We start from the raw sequence: 14,706 nt of genomic DNA on the forward strand, positions 1-14,706 counted from the left end.
GAAGCTGTATCCCGTTTAAATAGCCATCCACTTTCTCCTATGTTTGGGTTGTCTGGCGGGTATAAGCTCTGGTAAATATTCAAAATGTCTCCAATTTATTTAGTTCCTTGTATGCCATATAATGTCATTTCAAGTTTTATTTCTCTTCATAGTTTAACTTTGTAAAATTGTAGGTCTGGATGATATAATGGATGAGGCTTGCGGAAAAGGACGTGCTCATGACACAATTGACGAAGATGACCTTCTCTTACCAAGCCAAAATTTGAGTCCAGGATTGGATAAGTCTGTCAAATCTCCACGAAAATCGCCACGTTTAATAACACAAGGTATGTTTTCTCTTCAATCATGGAGGATGTTTTACAATTGATTTGGTGGTGAACAGTGCCTTTGCTATTTTACTTTCATAATTTTTAGTGCCAGCTATATCAACATTATAGTAGCCTTTCTTTCACCCACAGATTCTCATACACATTGTCCATTCTTCTCTATTCTTGCTGCTTATGCCACAATCGACCCTGAATTTATATTGCAGATCTTTGAGGCAACACTTAAATCCCAAAGGCCAAGTAATACTAGTAGCTACCCTTTTGCTCCAACCATATACAGTAAGCCTCCCCAAGATTTGTTGGCTCTTTCTCAGACATGGAACCCTTTCATTGCTTAGTATTGGACTCTGCAAAATGATACCCTTGGAATGACAGCACTTAAAATCTGGTTGAAGAAAGCATGGCTGTCCTTGCTCTGCTCCCATCAATTTAGCTGTGGCACAAGTAAGGAAACACCCCTGCAACCCTCGGATAGAAAGGGGCCAAAGAGACTGCAACATCAAGATAGCAGACTCACTGGAAAGCCCATCATATGCATCAGCCCCATAACACCTATCTGCCATTGCCAACACACTGCTCTTCACCATCCTGAGGCCATTGCACCTCCCTTTCCCCTTTTTTTACATCTATGTGCAGCACATTTATTTTAGGAATCCCCTCCCTCCACCTCTCTGCTCTGCGTTTCATCAGGAGGAATCCCATGCAGCATTTTGCTGATACCAAAGGCCTGGTGCCATGTCAAAACCTGGTGAGTTTGTGTCTGTTGGTGGTGTAGGGTGGGATATTCACTTAGTCAAATCCCCCCCCCCGCCACGCCGAAATGACAAGTGACTCCAGCCTTGCCCGAACCAATGCATGACAAACGCCTTTATTGCCTTGCCTAAGACTGGCCCTGCCCTGATGGGCAGAATTCCCAGCATGCCACTGAGCAGGGCGCCTGGGCATGGTAGAGTGACCATTAAGGCAGCTCTCAGCCTGCCAACAAATCCGCTAAGCAAGGCAAAATGGGTGACTGCGGCCCCACATTTCAAGTAGACTTTACCTCTAAGCCAAAGGTTCTTGCCGCCTATAACCCTTAGCTGTTGCTTATGGTAATTGACTGGAGTTTACACATTGCCTAGCTGTTGCTGCACATGGGGTGCAATGTACCGATGAGAGAGCGAGAGAGCAGGGCCAGTGTGAGCTAGTGAAATGGGACTTGAATGCAAGAATCCAGTGGTGGGAGTGGAGGGTTGCAGTTTTTTTGCCTTGCCTAAATGTTATTCAGTGTATATGTGTTCTGCGTGTTAAATATAGCAGAGACAGTTGCCCTAGGGGTTGATAGACTATTTAAAATTCCCATTCCCACTCTTGCACAGCAACCCATAGAATACAGCAGAGTCCCATGAACAATTTGGTCAGCTGTCAAATCATATCTGCACCTGAACACAATGCTCAGCATGATTTTTCTAATGTTCTAAACTAGTCGTCTTTGCTAGTAATTGAATAGTCATCTAAGTCTAATTACAAATTGCCTGCAATGTAATGTTCTTTTATTTCCATGTTTACAGCCTTGCAAAGGGCCTGCCTCCGCAACAGTGCTTCAAAACCATAACAATGACAGTAGGCACTATACAAATAACATATAAACAACATTTGCATGGAGTTTGTGGGCCGAAGCCAATAGTAAGGACAAGACTGATTCGGAACACAGGCCTTTCAGAAAACACAACAACCCCTCCAGACCTGCAGGTTGAGTTACTTAGTGTACCTACTCGACCTAAGAAATATGCAATAGAGCTACGGTCTCAATTTTTACCGGTTGTTTATGTAAAATGGTGCATGTCATCATAAGCTCACTTCATATTTGGTGCATTGTTGCCACGTAGAGGCTTGCCCATGTACAGTGAAACTTTTATTTGCCGTCTTCTGCAAAGGAAATTTGTTTGCCCACAATGTCAAATAAAAGTTCCAAACATTCCCATCCTCGCAAGGAAGGTCAAGCACAATTCAAATGGTACTCTACCTTAATAACATCTCCCCGATGTGGGCCAGCATATTTTTTGAGCCCTACAACATGAATAATTAGTAATATTACAAATAACTTTATTGAACTGTGTAGATTATCTATTTGATGAAACTGTGCTTGGGAGCGGCTTGTGGTCGGTCCTGTTCTTCAAACCTTGAATCTGGCTCACTTTTGAAAAGTAAACCCATTGATAACCGACAGCCAACTTTAAAAACAGCTCTGCAAAACAAGGAGCTCAGTATATCTTTGTAGAAAATTGCTGAATGATACTGGAAATTCTCCTCTGAATCGTTTGGCGATCTTAATGGATATTTCTCGACTGCTGATATTAAACTTTTGAGCTTTTCATTCAGCTCTAACACCAATATAGTCGAACTGCAGTTATGCTCAAGACTGGGCAAAGAAATGATCATGGGGGCCAAAGAGGACTGGGACCAGAGGGGTCTAATAATTTTGGAACTATTTTCTCTGATGAATAAATCGCAATAATTTCTTCCCCCAACCTTGGGATCTAATTTATCCTCCCTCGGTCCAGTTGTTTCAAATCCATCTTCTTTAAACTTGTTCCCAGAGGTCATCTCTCAAGTTCTTCTTAAATTGAGTATCCGACAACAAAGACTCTAGTTGCCCACCACTACTGAATATTAGGCGATATAATTCACTTACCTCAGACAGTGTGAGACTCCAGACTATTAAGAGCTCAGACCTAATTCTTCTTCAGGAAACGTGTTTGACGTATGTTGTGGAAATTGATGGATTCTCAACTTTTCAACAGCTGGCTCAGCAACTGGTGGGGTGGAGGCCAACAGGGGGGCTCCTGATAGCTTGCAAAAATGACATCTTTTCCTTTTCTGAATTGCTTTCAGGGAATCTAGATTGTTAGAGTTGATTTGTCGGGTAGTAAGATGGACGGCCGTTGGCTGGTTTTTAATTTGTATTGGAACCCTCTGCTTTCCAACTTATTTGCATTTTTACAAGATCTATCAGACTGTCTTGTCAAATTTGCCTCTCTATTCCTGGATGATCAACTAATAGCGGGAGATTTAAGCTCTCAATGTGTTGATGTCACAGATAGATTATCGGGCAAAAGTAAATCAAGTACAAGGAATGCAAAAATCTGGTTAAAATTCATGAGGGAGAGGGATCTCTGGTTACTAAATGGAAATGTGGTGGGAGATCTCTTGTGCGAACCCACTTGGCACAGGAGAGTTTCTTTCTCTACTTTAGATTATTTTTTTGTAACAAGGATCTTTGACAGCTGCTTGAAATTTATATTATCTACAGGTTACACAGATGATCATGATATGTTGATGGCTAAATTATCTTGAGAAAGGGCGATTGTACAATCAGTCTATAGCCCTATGGTCTCAGTAAATTCTGCTGGTAACCGTCTAAGAAAATTTGATAGAAGGGGTCTGACTCTAAATAACAACCTGTCTTAATGATCAAAACAGCTGTCAGACGGTCCCCTCTCCCTTTGCTGTGTCCCGGCTAATTTTCAGGCGTTTTTGTGGGAATTAAGTCCCCAAACGGTCTATGGTAAAATGGTACAAAAGAACAGGTGTCCCATAAACATTTGTATGATATTCACATCCATGAACAAAAGAGGTTGAAACAGAATCATAGAGCCTGGGTGAAAGAATGGGCTATGATAAAGAGCTTCTTGATGAAGATCTTAGGTTTGTGAATAATGTATATAGGAATTGGGTATGCTCACATAGACATATAATATATCAGCAAGATGGGGAAAAGATGTTGAGGGCATTAGCTCTCAAACTCTAGAAACTTCTGGGCAATACTAGGTTCTTTGGACAACCATTTAGCAGATAGTCAAGAAATGATATTGCAGCAACAGGTCTGGGTCAGAAACTTTACTGATGTCTGTGGCAATACGTGTACCCCGATTCCGAGGACGGAATTGAGGGGCCTGGTCCATATCTTTTTCCTGTGAGACCATTGAAAACTTGATCAAGAAGTCGTCCACGTCTAGAGCGGCAGGCCCAAATGGGCTCAGTAACTCTATTCTAGAAAGGAACCCTGCCCTTTGGGTGCGGATCCTAAAATGTCTGTTCGATAATATCTTGTTGACTAAGAAATTTCCAGAATCATGGAGATCATCCGTGGTGAAACAAATATATAAAAAGGGGGACCGCTTAGAAGCCTCAAACTACGTCCGATATCCCTTTTGGATGCGGATAGCAAAATCTTTGTAGGCTTGAATTTGGCAGGATTGGAGAGTTGGGCCAAGTTAAAAGGCATTATTCCCAAACAACAAACTGGGTTCAGAAGGGGGTTGTTCACTTCACTTAATGGTCTGGTTCTAAATTGTCTAAGTACATGTTCCTGGGGGAAAGGCGGGTCGCCCCTTTTTGAAGTTTTGATTGATCTCTCGCAGGCGTGTTCGATAACATCAGTAGAAATCTGCTTTGGAAAAAATTGAACATCTGGGGGGGTCCTACCCAACTTGTTATCTATCCTCATTAAACTCCATCATGACACTTCTATGGGAGTCAGGTTGTCCAGAGCAGGTGCCCTGTCGGACTCAATTAAGATCAAACTATCAGTCCGGCAGGGGTGCCTGATTGCCCCCTTTCTTTTTATCCTTTTCATGTCAGATTTGACTAGTGGTTAAGTGGTTGCAAGATAAGGGTTTGGTTACTCCAGAAATAGGAGATTTGAAAACCAATTGGTTGGCTTATGCCGAGGATGTGGTGGTTTTGGACCACACACAAGTGGGCCTTCAACGTCTACTCTTGGCATTAGCTGACTATGCCAAGTGTAATGAACTAAAAATGTATCTGGAAAAATCTAAAATCTTAGTCTTTAAACATCCAAAAAAGGTACTTAAGCCATTCACCTGGGAGATGGAGAACCGGCCCGTAGAGGTAGTAACTGAGATCACCTACCTAGGGGCGAGCATTGAATCCTTCCCGACTATGGGTCATGTCCTTGGAACAATTAAACTTAAGTGCTCAATATGGGGGCGCAGATGAGAAAAATTCTCTACAAATTCTGTCAGTTCTCTATTCATTTTATATGTTAATGTTATGTTAGTGCACGGTACAAATGTCCTTTAACATTATCACCACCAGAGTGGTCCCCTGGCGCACTCGCGGCTCTGGAAAAGGAAGGGAGGGTGAGTTAGTGGGAGGAAGCAGGAAAAGAGCAAGAGAGCAGTGATGTGCTGTTGACGGCCACAGCCCGGTGGGTCCGTTGGCTGGGCCTGGGGTGTTTGCAGCCAGTAGTCGTCGTGTACTGTTGTGGTGGTCTGTGTGTTTTTGTTTTGTTGTTGCAGTGTAGTGAAGTTTGTGCGGTTCGTTGTGTTTGGTTTGGAGTTTGAGAGGTGTGTGCAAAGGTGGAAATTGTTAGTATGCGCAAAGTAGTCCCGATTATTATGTTTGGCTTCGACTCCAGTCCCTTATCTTTCCATATAGATTGGGATAAAATTGAGGCTAAACTGTTAAAAGAAACAATTAAATTTGCCTAATTGTGTTCCCATTAGTTGTTTAAGATATGAAATAGGTTTGACCTCGCTTAGGGATATTTTGGAGTGGAAATGAGTCTCAATGTTGAGATTAATTTTAGATCCACCCAAAGGTTCATTGTACGAAGATTTAGCACTGACAAGACACAGTGGAGATACATCTTCCTCAGTAATCTTGATTTAAGGCACCAAGAAATATTGGTAGACTCAGATCGTTCATTGGAACTACTTGTCCAAAATCCTATGCAAGTCAAAATTTGCATGCAGCGAGCTGACTGGATTAGGGCAATTGACAAAATGCGGATGGCATAGCTTTCTGCTTTACACAACAAAACCAACAAATTGGATCCTTTCTGCCACAATATTTAAATAGGTTATCGGACTCAGCCATTAGATTGATTTATTGTTTTTTTTGTTGAGATTCAGACTGAATTTACTTCCCACGCAGGAAATCTTGTCAATAAGAAACAGAGAGGAGTTTCCTACTGCTTTTTGTAATAAATGTGATGACAAGGAAATCCAGTCTCTTTACCATCTACTCTCAAAGTGTCCAGGTACATGGGCCTTAACAGTATCTACACTTCAGAGATTCGTTCATGATGTGAGATGGCTGAATTCCGAAATGTGCTGGGAGCGAATATCATCTGGCAAAGACATTTTTTTGACATTTGAAGTAGTTGCAGTTCTAAAAGCGTTGGATTTAGGGGGGGAGATTTTTAATTTGATAACAATATGGCACCTTTGAATGGATGAATTGGGTCTGGAAGGCATGTTTTCTAGATTAGCTGTATTTTGTTTTAAGTGCTCCATGTTCTTTCTCTTTATGTGTAAGAATGTATTGCGGTCGCTCTCTCATTTGTTGTCTTGTATTAATTCTTTTTTAAATTATCGATTGCATTATATTTGTTTGTGAACAGTGTTTAGTCATGAAAACGAGTGAGGGATCATGGGTACAGTGGACTTCACACTAGGGATAGTATTACTGGCACGCCCTAGTTCGCCTCTTTTCGAGTTTCGAAAAACAAATTGTAATTGTAATACTCCGCAGCTTCCACTACATGTCGGTCTATGCACAGCATGTGAATCTAAGCAGGTACAAGCATCAGAAATATGATTATGGTGTATATATATATATATATATATATATATATAATACATTACTCGCCGTAATCGTATTTCTGATGCTTGTATCTGCTTAGATTCACGCATTATGCATTATCTAACAACTTACATTTTTAGGAATGGAATTGCATGACTGTATTTAAAAAAAAAAATATAAAGTTAATACATACTGGCCTTTGCCAGACAGGATATAGTTAATAAATGTATCACTAAAAGTATCATCCCGATTTCCTTCCGGTTTGCAATTATTTGAAAAAGAAAAATTTAATTCTTGCCTAGCACTCCCACAGAGACCTTGGTAACTGAAGAGTGGAGGAGATCATTACTGCTGCACCTTCTCTGCATTAGCACTTGAAGTGAATAGAGATCAGGGAGTGAAGAGAACACCAAAGGAAAGAGAGCACCGAGAGCAAGAGAGGAATGCAGAGCTAGCTGTGCTTTGATTGCAAGTTAAATAGCTAGTTTTGCTACACAATTGTCAATTTGATTAGCAAACCTACAGAATTGCATAGCAAATTGCTATGCGACACTGCTTATTTTATGCCTTGCAAGCGGATTTGGTTGCTTGATCTGAGGAGTCTCGCTGGTTTGTAGATTTTCTTTTGTAGGAATGCAGCTCCTTGTCCGCTGATTTCCCTGTGTTATGCACATTGTTTTGAAGGTGATGCGAGGTTTGACTGGGAGCCAGTGCAGTGTTTTTAGGGCTGGAGTGTGCTTGGCCCACCTGGTTATTTCGGGTCGAGCCCCCTTTCCCAACATACCAGGCCCTAGACAGAGTGTAACCTATGGTTTGCTTCCTTTTACGTCTGATTGCGAGGATGACCATTAAATGGAGGGGGCGGGGGGGGGGGGGTTTGTCACCCCAAAAACAATTTTGAGTGAGTCTGTTAATCAACCCAGCAACCTAAATAATAACCGCACCCCTAGTCAAACTACTAACAACACTAAACATTGTACTACCCACAGCATACTAAACTCTGTAATAGTCAACCTAAAACCCCCAACCTACCCTGCCACGCTGTTGACAAAGATTCCCCCTCACAAAAGGGAACCCTCTTAAACACTAGATCCCTGGTGGCCCATGCCACAGAAATTGCAGACCTGATCTTAGCAAATAACCTGGACTTTCTCGCCATAACCGAGACCTGGTTACACGATGCAGCAGGTCCCATACTCATGCTAGCAGTACCCAATGGTTATTCTATTCTGAGACGAGACAGACATGAGGCCTGAGGGGGAGGTATCGCCTTCATTTTCAAATCTAGCCTAGCAAGAGACTTGTCCCATCCCAACATTTTTATTCGTGGGAAACACTCAGTTAAACTCTGGTTCATTTACAAACCCTCTATTTGATCTACAGACCACCTGGTCCCATTGGAACATTCGAAGAGGATATATCTACAATAATCTCTAACAATCTTAAAAACACATTGCAAGTCCTGCTTCTTGATGATTTTAACTTGGGTTTTAATGACCTGCTTGATAAGCCTGCTACTAATATTGCTAACATCTTGACTGAACTTGGCCTACTCCAAAAAGTCGCTTTACCCACTCAACAATAAAGGAAGAATCTTAGATTGGTGGCGGATTTCGACTGCCATGCCAATATCACGTCCCTCTCCCCACTAACTTGGACAGACCATTCCCTTGAGTCTTTTGTACTGAACACCAACAGACTTCTCCCTACCACGATCCCCAACACTCCACCTACCTTAACCAGAAACAAAAAAAACATTACTGCTGACCTCCACGCTCTTTCGGACAGCATTGATCCAGGAACACTGGTTGATGAGTATAACAAAATCATGGCAACTTCGCTAGAATTAATTGTCCCGCTTAAACTGAGATCAAACAAGCCCCAATCTCAGCTGGTCAAATGGTTTATCCCATAACTTAAAGATTTAAGGCAAAAAAGAACATACAAGGCGTTTGCTCCCATCAGTGTAGATACCAAATTGAAACTCACTAAGATTTCCACCCGCTATAAAAAATAAATTTGTCTAGCTAAAAGAGAACCCTACAATAATCGGTTTTCTCAAGCTGACTCCAGTATGAAGGAGCTGTTTACAACCCTTAAAGAGCTGGAAAACCCTATTTCTACGCCAGACATTTGCACCAAAGATAAAAGCTGGTGCTCCAGCATCCAACATGCACTTTCCAATAAAGTAGCTACTCTCCAAAATAAAATAGCCCAAAAAAAGCATCTCTGAACTCAACTGCGAACGCACGGGCGAATTGACCGCCACCTAACACTCTTCCTACCAATGCACCATTCTCTCCTACTAAGACTCATCAACCCTCCACCCACTCGCTTCAACTTCTCTAAAATATCCATCCTGGAGGTTGAAAAAATTACACTTTCACTTAAACCATCCAATTGCCAGGGTGATCTTTGCCCAGCTCATCAAGGACGCTGCAAGGGATCTAGTTCCCTTTCTCTCTAAACTTATCAATGCTTCATTTGCATCCGGCACTATCCCTACTAACCTCAAAGAATCTTGGGAACTCCCCCTGTTCAAAAAACAAACACTTGACCCTCTAATACCCACCAATTACCGGCCCATCACAACCGTACCATTTCTCTTAAAAATTCTTGATAAGGTCGCCTACACACAAATCCAGAAGTACTTGGAACTACATCAGCTCCTTGGAGCATGCCAATCTGGGGTCTGGCCACAACACGGAACAGAGACAGCCTTCATTGATTTGAAGACTGAAGTCGATGAACTAAGGGATAAGGGGAAATCAGCCCTCCTTCTCCTCCTTGACTTCTCGGCTGCATTTGACCTTGTGATTCATAAGGTCTTATGCAGTCATCTTGACTCTGCAGCTCATTTCTCCAGGGAGGCCATAATCTGGATTGAACCATTTCTCAGCGAGAGAACCATGCAGGTATTCGCTCCCTCCGCAGCTGCCGATCCCATACCTATCACTTGTGGTGCCCCCCATGGTTCATACGTCTCTCCTAAATTATACATATTTACTAAGCCCCTCTTCGATGATCTGGATAATCTCGGTATCACCTACACTAATTATGCAGGTGATACACAGTTTCTCCTCCAACTTTCAGGGGATTACGATGAGGATTGGCCTTGGTGAATAGGGCGTATATCATCATCCAGGCATGGATGGCTACTCATGGTCTATGCCTGAATGATGACAAAACAGAGATCATCCTCCTGGGCACCCCCAATAACCTCAAGAAACTAGGACCAGAATAAGCCTCCTTTATAATTGATGGCAACCTTATCAAAGTGGCAAAAGAGGTAAAAACTGTTGGATTTTACCTCGACTCAACCGTCTCCTTCACTAAACAAACTAACACCTTGGCTTCTACCACTGCTTATAGGTGCATACTTAGAAGAACTGGCAAACCCTTCCTCTCCAACAATAGCTGTATTATCCTAGCCAGAGCCCTCATTCTGTCGAGGTTGGGCTATTGTTATGCCCTCTACTTTGGCTCCAACAAATCCATCATTGAAAAAATCCAAATACTTCAAAACAATGCCCTAAGAGCGGCCCTTGGAGTAGCCAGGAGAGACCATATCGCTAAAATTAGACGACAGAATAATTGGCTCTCCACAAATGACAAAATCAAGTTGAAAATGGCTTCACTTGCCTATAAATTCCTGAATCATGCCGCACCTAGCTATCTAATAGAGAGATTCCATAGAAGGATCTCCACTAGACCCTCCAGACTAGCTTACACCAACTGCCTCCACGTCCCCAGCTTAAAACTCTCAAAGATTGGAGGCAGTAGCTTCCCGATCAAAGCAGCCCAGCTTTGGTACTCCCTGCTACCTTCTATTTGCAAAGACCAATCATATCAGAGCTTCAAATCTAATTGCATTAAATGGCTCAAATCGACCGACCACTAACGATCCCAACTCCATTGATTATTAAAATGCTTTACTCTATGTATCTCTCCTTTAACATATCTCTAACTATATCTGTTGTTACCTATTCTCACCTGCTCTTTTCTTGTATATATTTGTAATGTACTTCTGCTTCTCCATTTCGTAAATATGTAATGTATAGAATATAATGCAATGTATATATGCCGTTCTACTGTGTAACTAAGCTTTGAATATCCTTGTAACCCCTGCGCCCTGATACCGCCGGGTGTGGAGCGCAATACAAATGAATCAACAAACAAGGACTAGTAGTATCAGGCAAGAGTAGTCCTGATTGGAACAGACCAGGACAGGTGCGAGTAGCGCACGGTACTGTGTAGACCGAACAGTACAATTGAAGGAAATGACTGAGTTATTTAAGGACAGTGAGCAAAATGGGGAGATCATTTTGGAAATCTGCATTCCCTGTGATGTGATATGGTGCAGTATAGGAAGGTACTGTGCCCCCTGATGGCAGTGGTGACCCAGTCTTTATTTTTTGAGGAGGACATGCAATACTTGCCAGCACAGTTATGGACTGGTGATCCACATGTTGGGTTACTGAGAGATGTGACCCCAGTACAAATTACATTGAAGTCAGGAGCAGTACTCCCCAGGGTGCGGCAGTACCCGTTGTCAAGGAAGCAGAGGAAGGAATAAAATACACTATTCAGGCTCTATTGGAGCAAGGGATCATTGTGTCATCCATGTCCCTGTGTAATACGCCCATATACCCAGTCAGGAAAGCAACAAGGGGTAGTTGGAGGATGATACAGGATCTACATCCTCTTAATGACATGGTGCAGAAGGAGTTTCCAGTATTTCCATATCCGGCAACAATACTATATAGCATTCCCAAGACACTGACGTACTTCAGTGGTCGATCTGAAGAATGCATTCTTCTCAATCCCACTCCACCCTGTGTCATGGTATCTCACTGCATTTACGCATGGTCAACGGCACTTCGAGGACATGAGATTGCCTCAAGGGTAGTACTGTGAAAGTCCAAGTATTTTAAATGGAGTACTGCATGCCGACTTGGGAAATATCCAGGTGCCTAGCAAAATCATCCAGATATTGGATGATCTGCTGGTATGGAGGAGGGGTTCTATTGCATTATTGCAATTGCTGTCTCACAAAGGGTACAAGACAGATAAAAAAGAAGCTACAATACTGCCAACAGGAGGTACTATACTTGGGGCAACTCATTTCTGCAAACAGGGAAAAAATATTACCACATAGTTTTGGCGGCTGTACGTGCCACCTTAGGACCAGTACTGTCAAGGAAATGCAGCAGTTTTTGGACTTACGTAATTATTGGTGGGCATGGATCCTAGACTATGCAGCCTACACAAGGCCACTGTTACAAAGTGTAAGAGAAGGACAGAAGACAAAAAATGGTAAATTGGAATGGACTGACTGTTTAGCAATGGCGGATTATACCCAGGAGTTTTATTTATTTTCCCACTCTGTTGGACGGCTCGTGACTGCAGTATTGACCCAAACGAGCACAATGGGCCACAAGCCATTGGTTTATTATAGGGGGACGCTCGCAGCGGCTGCATTTGCAACAGAGAAAAGTTCACGATTGTGCTCGGTTACCTTGTTTATGGAACATTCACTATTCACCATTTTGGAAAACTCTAAATCGACCTTGATGACTGAGATCCTCTACATATGATATTATAATATCCAAACCTCATATTCATATAGTCAGGTGTAGGACGGTGAATCCCGCCACATTTTTGACAGATGCATCCACTGATGACCTGAAAACGCATGACTGTGCTACATACGAGGGTGAAGAGGAGGGTAAATCTAAAGCTGGAGACAGTGCATTGACAAAAGGAGAGCTACTATGTTGGTGGGTCATCAACAATTGACCAGGAGATGGGACGGAAGCACACTGTGGCAGCAGTGATGCACGGTATAGAGGGGGGAGCATGAAGTTCTGACCATGAAAAGATTATCTATGCACTATTCAGCTCAGCCAGCGGTACTTGTCACTCTCATTGAGGCATTGAGAGCCTCTCAAGGTCTTTGTGTAACCATCTACTCGGACTCGGCATATGTCACAACAGTGCATGCAGGTCTGACTAGGTGAAAGAGGATAGGGTTTCGGAGGGCAGATGGCTCTCCAGTACAGAATGCAAGGCTGTTGGAAGAACTTATTGAAGCCTTATGGCCCTCTGCTATGGCAGTCGTCAAATGCGATGCCCATACTAATGCCGCGGATTAAATCTCCAAGGCAACGCGGCTGCAGACTAGGCGGCCAAGTTGGCAGCCTATCTTCCAGATACAATGTTGACAAAGTGTATAGTGACCACCCCTGTAGAAAGCGAGACCACAGTTCCATACACAGCATTGCCCATATCACAGATTGTAGAGTTGCGAGGGAAAACGCTGGAGGAGGAAAAGGAGCTATGGTTGGGGGGGTGCAAACAGTATCCCACTGATCTATTGTGGAGGCAGGAGAGTTCTGGGAAGGTGGTGGTGGTGTCCCAAGAACTACTCTTTGGCATTTGAGCAACTCCATTTTCCCTCCCACAACTCCAAACAACATATTGTGGCAGATTTTCAAGAGGACTGGTTTGTATCAAATCTCCAGGAGAGCATTTTGGAAACACTCTGACATGCCAATGTTTCAGCACAGCAATGACATTACAGACATTAAGAGGTACATTGCCTTGCCCTATGGCGCTGTTCCGTGAACTGCATATGGATTATGCAGATATGGTGGAAAGGTGCAATGGATATAGGCACATGTATTGTGGTGGTTTGCCCCTTTTCAAGGTCGGTGGAGGGGCAGGACCATGTGCACACCCAGATGCAAAGTGTGCAGCACGGTTCCTGGTCAGAGAGGTGTTTCCATGATAAGGCGTGTACAAAGCATTGCGATCAGGTAATGGCACACATATGTGCTATTTCAGCATGTTGCAGCGCTATTGGGCCTAAAACAACAAATGTGCTCAATTTAGCACCCTCCGGCTAATGGCGTTGTGCAGAGGATCAATGGGCTTTGGAAGAGTTAACTGTCAAACTGATGATCCATGTTCAAGAAAAACTGGGTACACTGTTTACCCTTGGTCCTCTTAAGTTTATGCACACAGCCTAGTAAGGACCACCATTTGACACCACATGAATTAGTCGCAGGCAGGCACATGAAGACACCTGTATGCCCTGTGAGGAAAGCGTTAGATGCAGCGACAGTACTAGGAGAGGAATTTAGGGAATATTTAACAGCACTAACACGTGCTATCAAATATATCTCTTGGCAGATTGCGCCACCCAGGAGTGAAAGACAGGACACACGGGAAGGGACAGCAACTGCAAACAGATCTGCCACAACTGGGCCATTATTACCTGGGGAGCTTATTTACATACAAAATGTTGTGCGTCGATAGAACAATCCCAGGTTTCAAGGTCCATATGAGTTAGTGTTCTGTACGCCTCACTGTCCGTGTAAAGGAGGTACGATATTGGGTGCATCTCTCGGATATCTGAAGAGCACCTGGCACAAGGTAAAGCTAAATCAACAGAGTGAGGACATAATTGAAGAAGATGTTTAGTAAGGATCAATGCCAGGGTGGTGTGCAGTGGCAGACGCCGGATTCTTTTTCTTTCTTTTTTCATTTTTCAATGTTTTTTTTTTTTTTGTTTTATCCAGTTTTTGATTTTTCAAATTTTGAAGGTCCAGAACCCAGTCGGTCCTGGTGAGAAAAGGGTCTCTCCCTCTCCCTCTCTTTCGCTGCCTCCCTCTCTCGCCCGCTCTCTACCTCTTTTTCTATCTTGGTAACTTGCCTCCCCAGGGATAAGCAAGGATGCCTGACTGTGTTTTAACCGCTCTGTTATGTAGGGTTAAGGTTAAAATGA

At 43.0% G+C, this 14,706-nt stretch overlaps 1 protein-coding gene across 2 annotated transcripts in view; it reads left to right on the forward strand.

Annotated features, from left to right (window-relative positions):
- The window catches only part of PHF3 (PHD finger protein 3), a 909,072-nt gene that overhangs the window by 112,310 nt on the left and 782,056 nt on the right, over positions 1-14,706 (forward strand). Inside the window, exon 3 of one of the 2 annotated variants that reach the window (XM_069606191.1) lies at positions 174-326. In XM_069606191.1, coding sequence (XP_069462292.1) covers positions 174-326 — 153 coding nt within the window. Of the gene's footprint in view, positions 1-173; positions 327-14,706 lie in introns of those variants that run through there. The other variant, XM_069606192.1, reaches the window with a different exon arrangement.

The sequence above is a fragment of the Ambystoma mexicanum genome, chromosome 4p (assembly GCF_040938575.1).
Source record: "Ambystoma mexicanum isolate Mex_15411 chromosome 4p, UKY_AmexF1_1, whole genome shotgun sequence".
Lineage (NCBI taxonomy): Eukaryota > Metazoa > Chordata > Amphibia > Caudata > Ambystomatidae > Ambystoma > Ambystoma mexicanum.